This window comes from Oratosquilla oratoria, chromosome 28 (genome assembly GCF_046742065.1).
Source record: "Oratosquilla oratoria isolate Oo_2021 chromosome 28, ASM4674206v1, whole genome shotgun sequence".
NCBI lineage: Eukaryota > Metazoa > Arthropoda > Malacostraca > Stomatopoda > Squillidae > Oratosquilla > Oratosquilla oratoria.
The window spans coordinates 46,808,380-46,825,484 of record NC_134804.1 but is presented as its reverse complement, the minus strand read 5'-3'; the positions used below and the strand labels follow the sequence as shown (position 1 = coordinate 46,825,484).

The window sequence follows — 17,105 nt, the reverse complement described above, 5'->3', positions numbered from 1 at the left end:
TCTTCAAAGGAATTTCCTAAGGAATTTGTTTAAGAAATGCATATTTATTTTTAACAGTGTCTCAGCCTTGCACTTTTCTCCTGAGGCTAGGACGAGATTATTTTGTTCTTACGATTAGGTCAGTAAGTGGGGCTCCTTACATGATGAAATATTTGCTTTTGCTTTTGAGTTTATCACATCACACATCATTTGGTCATTTTCATTACCAGTTTGCAGACTAGGTTACCCTCTTAGATGACTAAATCTAATTTGAATGGTATTCAGCCAAAATAATCAACCCTATTTAATATTATACAGTTCAATTATTAAAAATTATAAAATAGCATAGTCACGGGTGTTAATCCCTGTGGTAATTTTCCAGAATTATGCAAACACGAATATTTAACATGAAAATTGCATTGTCCAATAATTCCTAACTTAATATAACCTAACCTAATTCAACCTTATGTAAAAATTCCATATATAAATAGATATTTCAAATACAAATAAAATAAAAATGTGTGTGCATGATAATCATACTGGAATAGAAACATCCTTTTGATTAATTCCTGTCTTATGCAGATAATCATAATGTCGTTTCTAACACTATTATTTACCTGAGAAGTAAACTAGTAATGAAGTAGGAGTTTGATTCATAAACTTGTCTTGCATTTGATAGTCTCTAAACATAAAAAAGAAAAGAGAAAAAATTATTGTTCTGGTATGTGGTGGCATCTCTGAAGTACCTAAGGTATTGATTGCATAGAACTATGTAGTCAGTAGCCCAAGATGCCATGCTGTATAATGTATTTGACCTAGTCTGTGGCATAGTTTCTGAAATGGGATGGATGGGTGGATCTTTTGAAGTGGTTAATGCTTTGACCCAATCTTCTTCAGGCTCTTTTCATCTTAACAGATGGTCCTACAGCAAAGACCCAACCACCCGAATTAGAAAAGGAAGAAAGCTATTGGTACATACTAAATTCTGTTGATAGATGACTCAATGGTTATTATTTATCACAGAAGCAGCCGGCAGAACATCATGATGGAATTCAAGGAATTGGACAACGCGTCTGACCTTGCGACGCAAATAGGCAGGAACATTACTGAGCTGATGCAGTACTGTCAGAGTAAGTATATTTGATGCTTTGGAGATTGTGCCATGGTTATGTCAGTCTTAGATAGATGTGTAATTCTGGTAGTAGTCTGCTTTCTTTTCTTCCCTCATCATGGCTATAACATACTACTGTCAAGTTCCCCATTGTACAGTCAATTGGTTCTGAACTAGAGCCACGGCATAGGACACCATACCGTACAAATAACTAAACTAACCGAAAGATATAATTTGGTATTGGACTTTACTCCAAAGTCGCCCTTTCACTGTCAGTCTTTCTGTCACTGGCAATGTCCATTGGAGCATCTCCTTGATATTCTACTTACATTATCTCACTGTGCACACTTCCACCACACTCATTTGCCTTTATGGTAATTCATTTAAGCCACCTTTTGTAGACTGGGCAATTATTTGATGAACATGATGCTAATTTTTATTGCTACCTGACCAGGACTTCATTCTTTCAGTTCATGTATTCACTCCGCATTCCCAGTTGCTTACCCATGCTCACTCATCAGCTTGTAAACATCTTGCATGTGCAGTTTCTCAGTGACATCAGAATTAACAACCAAAAATGTGCACCCCATTAATGTTTATTTACATACATATACCAAAGGCTTTTTTCCCCTACAAGGGAGGCAACCAAAGTCAAAAGGCATAATTCTGCTCCTACCCATTTCATCCCCCATTCACTCCACTCCCATTCACCACTTCTCTCTCCCTCCCTCTTTCGTGGCTCCTCCTGGATGATGGGTCATCTATGCGTCTTGCCCATTGCCGTGGGTCAGAAGTAATACAACAAGACACAGCACATCCATAGCAAGGCTGCTTCATTTAATTGGTGAACCCCTCTCCATCCCCTCATGCAGAAAAAGAGAAGACTGGGAGAAATCCCTTCTGGCCGCGTCAAAATATCATTCACACAGAACCACTCCCTAACCCCCCATCCTCCACCCACTCCCTTCCATGTATCACAGCATCATCCATACACAACCATTCTCCACTCACCCCTGTCTTCTGTCTTCTCCATTCCTTCCTCAACAGACATCACCACCTCTTTCTCAATGCCCCTTTTACCCCATCCATCCATCTCATCCTTGGTTGCCCCTTCCTGCTCACTCCATCCACCTCTGCCTTCAACACTTCATTTACTAATCTATCTTAACCTATTCTTTCCATGTGTCCAAACCATGTTTATTTACCAATATCATTGTTATTATTAGGATGCTCACAGGCAGAGTAGGTTAGAGTGTCTCTAATTATGGCAGAGGTTGAGGATTGAGGCAGTTTGAATCCTGGCTAGCAAGTAAGTTCATAGGAAGGAAAGAATACATTAAATTCCCTTCTTCACCAACTCTTCTGTAAGGAGACACCCTCCAAGCCTCCTCTGAAAGGGGGAGTTTGCAATGTTAAGCCAAATCATTATTATTATTTTCCTCTTTATATAATGTATTGTCCTTCACTCCTTATGTATTCTGCATTTTGCTACAGAAGTAACTGTGTTGTGCAATTGCTAAGAATAACGCATACCGTCTTTTTTCAGGGCTAGAGGAAGTTATAGAGGCAGAGAATAAAAATAAAGAAAAATTGGAGGTGGAAGTCAAACATCAGAAAGAGCTGGTAGAGAAAACTCAGATTCGTGTGGAAGATCACAAAAAGTCATATGAAGGGTAAGGAATTTTGTGTTTGATATAAATTTATAGTTTACAGAGATGTTTTGCATACGTGGACCCATAATATCCCAGACCTGGGTGGTTGTACCCTTGCCACAGAGGATTAATTATTACTGTCTATAAGTCAAACCTTGAAGCAAAATTGTGCATGGCTAGATTTAGTGATAAGACTTGTATGACTGGTATAAGATTTTGACTTGTAATATCATGGATAAAATGAAGTTCCCTTTAATAAGTTTACTTCAGTCTTTTTATCATCTATCTATATACTAAGGGCTTCTTGTCCCATATATGGGAGGTAGCCAAATTAGAGGCATGCACCCACTCCCACCCAATCCACTCCCATCCATTCCACTCCCATCCACCACCCTTGTTACCCTCTCAGCTTCTCGTGGATGAAGGGTCATCCCTGTCTCCTGCCGCCTGGGTCAGAAGTATTGCGGCAAGACACAGTACACCCACAGCAAGGCTGCTTTACTTAATTGACACTTCTCCCCCCCCTCCATCCCCTCATATGGAAAATAGAAAGAATGGGTCAAATCACTTTTTATCATAGATGTTATTAAAATTCTCAATTGTGCCTCTGACTTGGCTACCCCCTTATATGGGGGAAAAGGCCCTTGGTATATAGATTACTTGTAGTGAGAGATCAGTAATGGGTATCTGAGAAATATGGGAAGTGTTGCAAGAATGGATAGAGTGAGAAATCTGAAGGTGAGTCAGAGAAATGGGGTTGGAAAGAGAGCTGTCAGATAGTGTAGATCAGAGTGCGCTGAAATTGTTTAATCTTATGGGAAAAATGAAAGAGGAAAGACTAGAAAAAGTGGGGAAAGCAAAAGTGGACAAAGAGAGAAAGGTAAGAAGAAGATGAAGAATGAGGTGAGTGGAGGAAATGAAGGAAATGAGGAAATGAAAATGTGTCTGAAGGAAAGGATGATGTAGGTAGAAGGGATGTTCCTTTCTCATTTGTAGATTATTTTAAGTGGATTTAGGAGAAGAGTTGTCATATGATGGAAAGGTCAAGGTAAACCAGCTTTGGCTGTTGGGCCCGGTTGTGCTATGCCTTGCTGCGTTGCCCTTGACTTGAAAAGTGTGGCACAGGACAGGAGTAATCCTTCATCAATGAAGTGCTGAGATTGGAGGGACATTAAATAGATTTTAATTTTGCATGAAGTAGAATGATATTTTGACACATGAAAGGGATTTCTCCTTGTCTTCAATGTTTCTTCATGAGGGGATGGAAAGGGGGTATTGCCAATTGAATGAAGGTGCCTTGCTGTGGATGTGCTGTGTCTTGCTGCATTGTTTCTGGCTCAGGGTGATGGTTGAGATGCTGGAATGACCCATCATCCATGAGGAGCCAAGATGAGAGGGAGAGAGGGGTGGTGGATGGGAGTGGAATGGGTGGGAGTGGACTTATGCCTTTTGACTTTGGCTACCTCCCTGGGAAAAGAGCCTTTGGTATATGTATTTATGTATAAAGTAGATACTGTATATGTCTTTGGATTGAGTCAATGCCTTATAACAAGGAAAAGGCCTTTAGTGTATTCATGTATGTAATTTAATCTTATTTTGTATTAATTACTGTGGTTGACATGGTGCACTATACAAATTTCATCTTAGCATAGTTTTTATTTTGAGTTTTGTTGGCGTCAACAGATTCCAAGGGGTTAGCCATGTAACTTTGAAGCATTTAATGGATGAAGAAATGAAGTGGACTTCAGAACAACAAAAACTTAATAACCTTGAAATTCAAATGAAGAAAACAGTAGAAGAGAAACAGAATTATTATAATACCTTACTGGTAAGGTTGTAGTAGGATAGATTTTTTTTTATTTATTTATTTATTTATTTTTTATTTTTTATTTTTTATTTTTTTCTTCTCTTTCCAATGATGACTACTGGTAAGGGATGGTCTTGCAAGATAGACATCAGAGAGAATCGTCTCCCTACTATTCATCTTCAGAACCCATCATCACCCTGATGTGAATTTGTAGCTAGGTATAATAACTGGAGAGTAAGAAATAGGACTCCATAAGCATTGCACCTTTCTATATACTACAGTTAGGTAAATACTTCTGTCTGGATGTACTGCCCTGGGATCTGGCACTTATTGTCAGGGCCAGGTCAAGAACTCTTCATCAATATTCCCTTTCCTCCTCCTCCTCCTCCTCCTCCTCCTCCTCCTCCTCCTCCTCCTCCTCTTCTTCCTCCTCTTCCTCCTCTTCGTAGCTAGACAAACAGACTCACTTGTCTAAAGTTTCTATCCAGAGAGATTTGTAAGAACTCTCAAGAAGTCTTGTCAACTAATGTGGGGCTGGAGATTTTCAGTCAGTGAAGCAGCAGCACTTATTTTATTGCCTTGTTTTTCATTGACTTGCAACCCATTGACCCACAGTAGCAGTAGTCCCTGAGGTCTCCCACAAATATCTCTGGAAATAGATATTGAATTGTTTATGTTGTATTAGTGTGTTTTTATCTACGTCAATAGCTAGGAGGAGGAAAAGAAGGAAGGAGAGTAAAAGAGGTGGGAAGCAGTCATCAGGTATATCAGCTCTTCTTCTGTGAAAGTTAGAGAAAAGATAAGAAGAGTAAAAGAGGATGAAAGCAGTCATCAGTTATATCAGCTCTTCTTATGTGAAAATGTGAAAGTTGGAGAAAAGATAGTTCAAGTTGGTAGAAAAAAAATTTGCGTTTGACTTGAGTGCTGGTCCCTCCGGGACTACACCTCCAGAGAAAGATGAGGAAGTTGATGGGATTTGAAAACAAACAGGTAGTGGAGGAATGATTATCTTCAACATCCATCTTGCAAGACCACCTCAGCCACTTTGGTACTATGATGCCTATGTTGGCATCATGAGGTGTGAGTGGATACACGAGGGTGCCGGTGTCAGCATCTTGATTATATATATATTTTTTGTAGTTGTACATGAGTTACCCCAGATTCTGTGACCTGGTTTGATCATATTTTCTGTGTTTATTATTACTCAGATTAAAAGAGAACAATACAGCAGTGACTTTATATTTTATAATGTGAGTAGTGTGATGCATTGTACATATGGCAGTCAATGCTGCTCATGAGAATTTGACTCGTACTGAAGTGGTCCCATACTGATGTAATATAAGAATAAAGTTAAATTTTATTTGTATTACCATATGCATTATTTGTTTGCATATATCTTCTTTTTCTTTCAGGTGGAGTTAGGTGATCATCTTGTTGATCCTGCTGTTTTAGAAAAAGCTAAAGAAGTGAAAAAAATGAAAAGTGACATAGAAAGACTGGAAGGCATCATGAGGGAGAGAAGAAAAGATATCTTCACTAAACAACAAGAGAGTAACTTCACCTGATATTTTATGCAATTATTTCTTTTCACATGAATAGCTTATCAAATTGATGGGATAGTATTGTAATTTGTTGCTCCTGAAGTACAGATGTCAGATTGGATCATCTTAATGCATGTCTCCAAAGATCAGCATACTTTCCTCCATCTGCGGAGTTTTGGGTGCAGTTAGGGGTGTCTGGTTTTTGGGCTCTAGATAAATCAGTCAATGCCTTGCCCCAGGTGTCTTATAGAAAAAGAAAAGAAGAAAAAATAGAACAGAACAAAAAAAAACAGTAAGTCCAGAAGTTACTCAAAGAAGATTGTATTGTTGTCCCAGGATTGTTAACGTGGAACATTGTAATATGAGATAGTCTGTGTCCTCTGTGTAATTGTTGCATCTAGGGCAGTTAGACCCTGCCTGTTAGAATCTATAACCAGGAATAAAGATAGAAATTACATCACAGATGCAATACTGCTGGAGTTATTGGAGTGGCGAGTGGGTGGTGGCTGGTAGGGTAAAAAAGGGACAGAGGATGAGGGGTTATAGGTTGTGGGTGATAGTTGGTGATGGCAGGAAAATGTTAGGGACCTAAAGAATTGTCACCACAAATGTTGATAGGGGGACAATTCTTCAGGTGGGCTGTCCTAGGGTGATGATCCTTCAGGTATGGTTATGGTTAGCTTATGTTAGGTTATGTTGCATTAGGTTAGGTTAGGTTGGTTGCCTGAGTTACTGTATGTATTTTACCACTATTTGAGTATATATATATATATATTTTTTTTCTTTTATTCTTTAGAGAAATACCATGTGAATAAGTTGATTGTGGAAATGGCTTCAGGTATTTTGACAGTTAGAAAGGAAGAAAAAAAATTGGAGGAAATGCAGAGTAAGAAAAAGTGAGTATGATATATATATATATATATATATATATATATATATATATATATATATTTTTAAGAAAATCACAAATGTATGTGTACAATGCTTGGAGGGTTGTCTTTGATAGGTATTACATATCCCTTTCAATATGGGACACTTAATTTTCATTATCTTTTTAAAAGCCGATTTTAATTTGCATTGTGAATTCCATTTGTATTACATTGCAGTTTTCCTGTTATTCAGTCTGTTTTCAGGTTCTGTACTGTTTATTTTCCTGGCGCTCTTTCAGTAGTGAAGTAATTGTTGTAGTTAACCCCATTGGCACTGGATGGCAATTTCCATAGCATCTCATTTACTAATCTATCATAGTTAATCCCTTTTATATGAGGGGTGGTATTTTTCTTGAGGGGATAAAGATAGGGGGTCGGTGATTAAATGAAGTGGCCTTGCTGTGGATGTACTGTGTCTTGCTACATTGCCTCAGACCCAGGGCTGTGGGCAAGATGCAGGGATAACCCATCATCCAGGAGGAGCCAAGGTAACAGGGAGAGAGGGTGGTGATTGGGAGTTGAGTATGTGGGGATGGAATGGGTGGTAGTGGATTTTATGCCTTTTATTTTTTGGCTACCTCCCTTGAAAGGAAGAGAAAGGCATTGGTATATGTATGTATGTACTATGACTGCTGCCTGTTTACTTTATTCATCTCTTTCACATTCCCTAAGTAACATTCATGTTAAAATGCCTTAACCCATATGTTTAACTTCACATGTATACATACATTTAATTATGTTTATATTGGTTCTGGTGATGGATAGACTGCCTTATTTGAGAAGTTGGGTACTTGCAGTAGGTGCCTCTGTGAGAAGGACATCAGAAAGAGTCATTTCTTCGCCATCCGTCTTCAAACTTCATCAACTTCCTCACTTTCTTTTGGAGGTACACCTTCAAGGTGCAGACACTTTGGACTGGCCACAAGATTTCTCTTTATCAATTTTGCATTTCTTCCTCCTTTAAACACAAGGAGAGCTGACAGCCAGTAAGATAGAAACAGTCCCATGCTAGTACAGTGCAGACATCAGTCCAAAATATCCTTCCAGGGAGGCCTATGGGAGGGACTAATGGTTTGTCACAGGTTGTGGGGCTGCAGGTTTTTGAGCAGTGAAACTCGAGGGAGCAGTTGATTGGTTAGCTGGGGAAAGTAGAACAATTTATTGGGTGTCTTACTTTTTTTTTTTTTTTTTGGCTGCCTCCCTTGTAAAGGGGAAAAAACCTTTGGTATATATATGTGGCTACCTCTCTTGTAAGGGGGAAAAAGCCTTTGGTATAGGTATGTATGTATATGTATGTACTGTAAATTAACGTGAATTGCACAAATGAGTTGATAATTGTAATCCTGAGCTTCTCTCTCTCCCTGTCTCTCTCTCTTTCTCACTCTCTGTCTCTCTTTCTTTTCTCTCTTTCTCTATTTCTCTCTCTCTCTCTCTCTCTCTCTCTCTCTCTCTCACTCATTCACTTTTCCCACCTCTCTCACCTCCCCCCTTTCTGTCCTTCTATCTCTCTTCTTCTTCATCATCTTCTCCTCCTCCTCCTAATCCAAATCCGAATCCTAATCCTCATGATCCCTAGGTCTGCCAAAAAATGTTTGGAGGAGCTGAAGGAAAAAATTAACAAAGCATTGAGAGAACAAGAAATGTCGAAAACAACCAAAGCTCTGTCAAATGAGACGAGTGCAAAGCAGAGCAAAGTTGCATGGAGAAGTAGCAGTATCATGGTATGTCAGGTTGACAGTTTTCCTTGATTGATTTTGTCACATATTGATGTAGACGAATGAAAGGAACTGGAGGGAATGAATTATGTCACTCCTTCAGTGTGATGTCATTGCAGAAATACTCGACAGCGTTTGCAAGGAACGTAATATGCAGTGCTCCTACTTCACCAACTTCTACAATTCCAACAACACAGTGTTCTGAAGCTCCAACAAAAAAAACAGAGAAGCCAGGGAAATTCAATTTCAATAGATTTCAAGTAAATTATTTATTTATATTTTAGTCAACAGTTATTTTAGTATTAGTATATCTTTTTCTGTGGTTTTCTGTAGAATGGTTTTTATGCCTTTGTTTTTTGGCTACCTTGTAATGGGGAAAAAGCCTTTGGTATATGTATGTATCTTTTTTCTGCATGAGGCGATGGAGGGGTGGGTCACTGGTTTAATGAAGCAGCCTTGCTGTGGATGTGCTGTGTCTTGCTACATTCCTTATGACCCAGGGCAATGGGCAAGATGCAGGGATGACCCATCATCCAGGAGGAGCAAAGATAAGAGGGAGGAAAGGGGGTGAATGGGAGTGGATTATGTGGGGATGGAATGGGTGGGAGTGGTTTTTATGCCTTTGTTTTTTTTGGCTATCTCCCTTGAAAGGGGGAAAAAGCCATTAGTATAAAAGCCAAGATAAGAGGGAGGGAGGAGGGTGGAGGGGAGTGGAATATATAGGAAATGGAATGGGTGGGAGTGGTGTCTATGCCTTTTTCTTTGTGGCTACCCCCCATTTAGGGGGAAAAAGCCTTTGGTATATATATGTATGTATGTGTGTGTATATATATATATATATATATATATATGTATATGTATATATATATATATATATATATATATATTGATATTAAATGTATAAGGGGGAAGAAGTCTTTGTTATATAGGTAGTGTATTGGGGGTACAGATAAATGATAATACTTATGTTTTTTGGAATATTTTTATTCTTCCAGCTTTGCATGAAGGGAAGTTCTTCACAGAATAAAACTCTTCAAGGTGCTACTAGACCACTGAGTCACTTCAAGTCAACACCAGGAAGGTCCAGTCCTCTAGCAAGAGGCTTCAAGTCTCCCATGTATTCTCCGAGACCAATAACCCATGAGCCACGCAGCAATTCCCCAGTTATTCCCAGGTCTTGGCATTCTTTATCAAGAAACTTTACCAAACCACAGTCTCTTTCCTCGCCAATGAATGTATATGGAAAGAACAGCAGAAAAGAAACTAGTTGTGTCAATGTATGTGAGAAAGAAGATGACACAGGTATGGCACGAATTTCTGTATGGTTTTATATAGCATGAGTTATTTTCTATTTGAGGCTCCGCATGGAGAAGTGTCCCATGCGACACAATGGCCGGTTTTGAGTTACGCGCATATAACACTATTTTGTGCTGGCCGAGCGAGCGTGAGGTTTTACCACTTTGTTTTAGGAGCGTTTCGACCTTATTGCAGGTCACGTTTTGTCCTTTCCGACATGCTCGGATTGAAGTAGAAGGGCCAAAATAGTGTTATATGTGCGTAACTCAAAACCGGCCATTGTGTCCCATGAGACACTTCTCCATGCGGGGCCTCATTTATCTATATACCAAAGTATTTTCCCCTCCTTACCAAGAAGGTAGCCAGAGTCAAAAGGTATATACTTGCTACCAACCATTTCATTCCCACCCATTCCACACCCATCCACCACCCTTTCCCCCCCTCCCATCTCAGCTCCTCATGGATGACAGGTCATCCCTGCATCCACCAACTGCCCTGGGTCAAATGCAGTGCAGCAAGACACAGTACATCCACAGCAAGGCCTTTTTGCTTAATCGGCAACCCCCCTCTCCATCCCCTCATGAGGAAAAAATAGAAGAGGGAGAGAAGTCACTAGTGGGAAGAAAATACTAAAAGGGGATCCCTGATGTCATACCACATCCATTTAGTCGCCTTTTACAGTAGACATGGTGAGAGCATTCATATCATCCCCAGCACCACAGGAATTTGAGAAATGAAGAGGTGGTGGTGCCCTTGGAGTGTTGACAAGAGAGATAACAGTAGAAACAGTGGATGGTAAAAGTTAAAAAGTGCCTCAGAATTACTCCAGAGAGATTGAAGAAGAACAGCAGAAACAGTGGATAGTAAAAGTTAAAAAGTGCCTCAGAATTACTCCATAAATGGAGATTTATCTCCAAATATGAGAAAAAGTCTTTGTTACTTGACCATAGTCATACCTCTTAAAGTCCTTAAATTATTGGGTGTAATTATCCAGCCAATAACCTAGTACAGTGTATGGGGGAATACTCTATTTTTGTATAATGCTGTAAAGAAGAGAACTTTTGTACCAAAATTTCCATTTAGACATAAAGGAATTTGGTAAGCAATAGCTCAAGTATGAATAGGGTTGTCAATCTTCACTCAATATAGAGCTTTGTTTTAACTCAGGAGCCCAATCCTCATCCTGTCCTCAGACATAGACCTTCTCTAAAAACCACATACTTTCCCAAGAATTCTGTTCTCATTCTAACTCTTGTATTAATATTCTCCTGAATTACGTTCATTCTCCTGCCTATGAAATCAATTGTATATGTAATCATTAGGTAATGATTGAATAACAAATCCTCAATTTAAAAATATTTTGGTTGAATATTTAGGAAATCTGCCAAAAGTGCAAACTGCAGAACAGACTTTTGATGTTACATCAGCACAAGGAACCAAAGAACCAAAAGCCAAGAATAATTCTCTAATGGGAACCATACAGGAAGAAGAGACAATGGATCAAATGGAAACTGAAGATGAACAAGTAAGTAATAAGATGCCTTGATGTTATATTCCATGTAATGTATTTTATATGTGAAATTTTGTATTATGAAAAAAGAGGGCAAAGGCACTTTTGGTATATGTATGTATGCATGTAGTAACAAAAATTGTTGCCTAATGTTTTGGTGACTGGAAATCTGCAGTTGACAACTGGTAACTGTTCTCCACCTCCTACTATGACAACTAAAGTCCCACACTAGTGAAACATAAGCAACATTCTGACACTGATTTATCCAACACTCCATCCAGAATAAAACTATTGGAGGTCGGATGACCAGTGCCAACCACTGTGGGGCTGTTGGGTTTCCAGTGAATGAAACTTGCAGCAGTTGTTATTAACATTATCATAAAATCATTAATAATGGGTTTTTTTCTTCTACTTCCTCCTCTTTTTCTTCAACCTTTTCTACCTCTTTTTTAGTCTCAATCTCAAGAATTGATTCCCTCCCAAGGTTTTAATGTTTCTCAGGCTGAAGAGTTGCAACACACTGAAATATCTCACCATAAGGTATGTTGATGGCAAGGAGCTGATGAAAGATTATTGGGATGGTTTGAACACATGGAAAGAAAGGGTGAAGAAAGATTAGCAAAAGAGGATGTGGAAGGCAGGAGTGAAAGAATGAACTTGAGAGGACAATTGAGGATGAGATGGTTGGATGAGGTGAAAGGGGCTTTGAGGAAGAAGGGGAATGTCTGTTGAGCAAAGAAGGGAGAAGGCAGAGGAGGTCAGTGGAGGATGGTTGTACTGGTAATCACTTGCTAATATTGTTAATAATTTTATTTTGAAATGTAGCTGTTTTGTGGAGTAGTTTCAGCTTATAGAAATTTTACATTATTCCACAGTTATTTAAATTTTTGTATGGATCATTCTATATTAGAAAAAAGATATATTCATATGTTGTAATATTATGCCTCTTTGCAGATGGAGAGCCAAAACTCCCACCAATGTTTAAGTACAGCTGATACATCAGAGCCTATAGAACAGGCAAACAAAAGTCTTCCAAATATTTCAGATGGAGCCATTTTAAAGAAGGCACCAAATAATTCCCAGGATATTGATATGGACCAGGAAGTATGGAAGGGTGATTTGCAGGATACCAATAATTTCAGTTCATTGAATACAAATATTGGAAATGTACATGATCAGTCCTCACAGGAGTTAGAACTGAATAGTAGTAATGACAAGTTCACTAATTCATCATCTGTTATGGAGTGTGAGAATGATATATTGCCACAGGATGCTGATTTGAATTACAAGTCCGCCCAATCCAGTGAATCATCTTCATCAGAAACTGCCAATCATTCCTATAGAAATGATGATCCAGTCAGCCAGTGTCCCCCAACATCTGATAGTGCTACCAATTTAGAAAAAACAAATAATGTTCTTAATAAGGCTCAAGATTCACTCCAGATGAAAGACTCTCAAAGATCCATTAATTCTGAGAGTAGAGCATCTTCATTTTCTAAGAAACCCATAAATCCAGAGAGCATAGTGACATCATGTTCCAGAATGTCTCTTAATTCAGAGGGTGAGCTCCATACTCCATCATTAGAAAAAGTGAAAAGGAGTGATATTGTTCAAGAGCATGGAACAAGTATCCATTCACAGAAATGTCAGAGCCCTGTGACATCTCAATCAGAGTCCGCTAAAGGAACGACCCACTTAAGTCCGCTCTTTAAAGACTCCAGCTGCAAAGTGGTGTCATCACCATCAACCTTCCCAGCAGCGGATTTTTCTTTCAAACTGGGAAATGTGGAAGGAAATCAAACTCCTGACTTCAGTCTCAATTTCGGAGGTTCCTTTGATAAGCAGCAGGATCCTGTTGGTAATGTACTCGACCTATTTGCCTCTCCAGGTGAATCAGGTACGTAGTTTACTTGTATTCTAATTGTATGATCATACAGTAAACAAACAGCCCTTGATTGAACAGACCCCTGTTTAACAGATTTATGAGAAAGGTGGAAGGGGGAAATACGGGTCTTGATCCGATTATTAAGTTTATTTCTCATGTTTCCCCCTTCCACCTTTCTCATAATTGTCCCAATGTCTAAACAGATTTCAGAAGCAGTGGGTAAAATTTAATTACCCAGAATATATTTCTTAGTCACCCCATTATACAATTGTGGCATATCAAGAACTTGTTGTCATGTGTTTTGACAAGGCTGATATTTGATTGCAGTAAATGTACTGGATTTATTATATTTATCATACCGATGTTCCCCCCTTTTATCTGTAAAATCAAGGGATGGGTGAACTCATTCTAAGTACAGTAGTTAGATTAGATGCAAGAACAGAGGGACCAGTGATGGGTAAATGTCTTGGGGGATTGAAAAGTGTCATTAGAAGTAGACATCTGGGAATAAATGCAAGAGAAGATTACATGAAGGGGTGATTGTGCTTCCGATACTGTATGGGGCAGAGACTTGGAATTTAAGAGAGGCAGAAGGGAGAAGTTTAAATGTGTTTGAGATGAAATGTCTTGAGAAATATAGTAGAGTTTAGAAGGTTGGACACTGAGAAATGAGGAGGTGAGGAGGAATGCAGGGGTGGAAAAGGAGCAGGCATATAGGTTTAATGAAAGATCATTGGGATGGTTTGGATGCATGGAAAGAATGAATGAAGAAAGATTTGCAAAAGAGATGTGGAAAACAGAGGTGGATGACCAAGGATGTGATGGATGGATGGGGTGAATGGGGCTTTGAGCAAGAGAGGAATCTCTGTTGATCAAGTAAGGGAGAAAGCAGGGAATAGAGGTGAGTGGAGGATGGTTGTGTATGGATGATATTTTGACACAGCCCAAAGGGATTTCTCCCTGTCTTCTCTATATTCCGCATGATGGCACAGGGAGGGATGGGTCACCATGTGTGAGTTTGCTGTGTCTTGCTTCATTGCTTCTGACCTGGGCAGTGGGCAGGAGATAGGAAAGACCCTTCCTCTATAAGGAGCTAAGATATGAAGGCAACGAGGGTGGTGGATGGGAGTGGAGTGAGTTGTATGTACCTAGTTATATCTTACAGGAAGGGGAGCTATGCTCGTGGTGTCACCCCCGTCTTCTCAGAGGTCTTTCTCTTTGTTCTTGAAGTTAGTTCTTAAGGCCCCTTGCCTGGTTCTCCTTGAGGGGTGAATAAAATAGGGTGTAGCTTTTAGATGCTTCTTGGTCTCAATCAGTACACCCCGAGAGTCCCACCCGGAACTCTCTACATTACGTCAAGCCACCTTCATTCTGACATCACTCTTTCATTCATCCAATAGTCTTTTACTTCTCAAACAAGTGCTACACCTTAAGGGTGTGACTTTTCCTTTCTGTGCCAATAATTTTTTTCCTCTACCTTTTTCTCCAATTAGAGAGGCTGTTATACTCTTCTAAACGATACCACCACCTAAGCATTATGTCGTAACAAAAATGACTTGTACGCTAACAATTACAAGTCAAAACAATATCGCAGCCACCAGGCGACACTCCGCATTGTGTTACATATACAAGGTGTGAGTCTGACTCAGCTATCCTTATCGCCTGTTGGCCGTTGTTTTTCAGAACAACTGACCCTGGATTAGCATTCGTTCTTCATCTACCTCTCCATCTACTTTCTTTTCTACTTTCATCTATACTTCCATCTACCGGCCTCTAACAGTGGTGTCCCGTCTTTGTATCTCGCAGTGTCTAGTTTGCCCTTATATTTGTGTGACTTTCACTTTGTTTCCTACCTCATAAGGGAAAATCCCTTCTCATATAGATAGTTTAATATTATTGTAATTATATGAAAACTGAATTTTATTCTTCTTATATTTCCAAATACCTAAAAATAATAATATTTATGTTTTAATGTATTATTCATTGATTTTTTTTTTCATTTCTTTTAATTTTTCTTCTTCCAACTCATAGATACTTCAAAGTCAGATGCTGTCAACTTTTCTTTGTTTGAAAGTTGTTCATCTCAAGAAACAAGTCAGCCAAGAAACCAGTTTTCTTTTAACCTATCAGGAAGCGAAAATGCAGCACCCTCTCAACCATTCTTTTCTTTGTTTGGAGGAGATGATATGTATTCTACCAACACATCAAGTGAGGAGACCCGATCCAAGTTCTGTCTTTTTTAGAAAGCCCAAAATTTTCTTTTTTAAGAAAGCCCAAAATTTTCCAAACATGTGTTATATACTCAAGCAACACATCAAATGTGGAGACTGGATCTAAGTTCTGTCTTTTTTAGAAAGCCCATAATTTTTCAAACATTATGCCTATCAGAGCTGTGCACATTCCTTGGTGAATTCCGCTTTAGTTTGGCCGCGGTTAGCGCTTCCAAACTATTAAAGAAATATAGGTGCCGGTATAGTATATGGCCTACAAAATTTTTCTTTGGTATAGTATGTGCCCTACTGGACTTTTAATTGGGTATGAACCTGTCTCTTAAGCTTTAATAGTTTGGGAGCGCTAACCATGGCTGAACTAAGGTGGAATGCACCTAGGAACATGCCCAGCTCTGGTGCCTATAGTATTTGATTTTCAAGGAAACTAAAAGAAGAGGAATTTTTTTTTTTTTTTTTTTTTTTTTTTTTTTTTTTTTTTTTTTTTTTTTTTTTTTTTTTTTTTTTTTTTTTTTTTTTTTTTTTATAAGTTGTGCTTATCATTTAGGGAAAAAAATAGGACAGTTGTTATATGCTTTATTACATGTGAAAAATTCTACACAGTTAAGTTGCAGTAGTTTTTTTTGGTGAATTGGGAGTTTTTTTTGGTGAGTTGGGAGTTTTTTTGGCTACCTCTCTTACAAGGGGGAAAAAAGCCTTTGGTATAGGTATGTATGTATGGGAGGTGATTACCCAGAATAGCCTTCAATCTCAATGGAATGGTGGCCTCCTATTTATTGACCTAATAGGACATAGAAGTGTAGATTATACACAGACAGAAAGTTATTATAACTGTGAACTACTGTTAATCACTGAAAGTAAGGAAATAAAGTATTAAATCAAAGAAAAAAGAATTGTATACAAATTATTGAACATAATTTTTTTTGTCTCTTTTTTCTGTCTTGCTGCATTGCTTCTGACCCAGGTGGTGGGCAGGAGACAGGGATGACCCTTCATCCATAAGGAGCTAAGATGAGAGGGGGGAAGGGTGGTGGATGGGAGTGGGAGTGGGTTCATCCCATCGGCTGGCTACCTCCCATATAAGGGGGAAAAGAGCCCTTGATATATAGACAGATTTACCTAATATTTACCTACACTATACACCCAATCCCTTGCTCAAGGGTGACAGTAATAGCTTGTACTGTTGTGAAGCTCTCATGCTCTGAACAAGGCACAAACTTGGGTCTGAAGTGTTGGTAGCCTCTGATGCTAACCACCACCAGTATAGCATGTTTGAGTATGTTATTATAAAGGTGAGTTTTATAAGGAAAATAGTCAGATTTATTGCAGTGTAATTGATTAAATCTTTGGTGGTCTAAACCACATTACCTGTGGTGATGTCACTCCTTTATAAAGATCTGATCCGTCTTCTCGGCAACATTTAGTTCTTCCATTTTATTTTTTTCTTTCATT

At 38.8% G+C, this 17,105-nt stretch overlaps 1 protein-coding gene across 1 annotated transcript; it reads left to right on the top strand.

Annotated features, from left to right (window-relative positions):
• Positions 1-68: 68 nt before the first annotated feature.
• Positions 69-16,527, top strand: LOC143040400 (uncharacterized). The gene is made up of 13 exons (XM_076211445.1): positions 69-118; positions 1,003-1,109; positions 2,637-2,763; positions 4,426-4,570; positions 5,962-6,100; positions 6,887-6,986; positions 8,596-8,740; positions 8,854-8,994; positions 9,730-10,036; positions 11,407-11,555; positions 11,994-12,080; positions 12,495-13,437; positions 15,457-16,527. The coding sequence occupies exons 2-13, from the start codon at positions 1,022-1,024 to the stop codon at positions 15,666-15,668; spliced, it is 2,583 nt and encodes an 860-aa protein (XP_076067560.1). The 5' UTR covers positions 69-118; positions 1,003-1,021; the 3' UTR covers positions 15,669-16,527.
• The last annotated feature ends 578 nt before the right edge of the window (positions 16,528-17,105 follow it).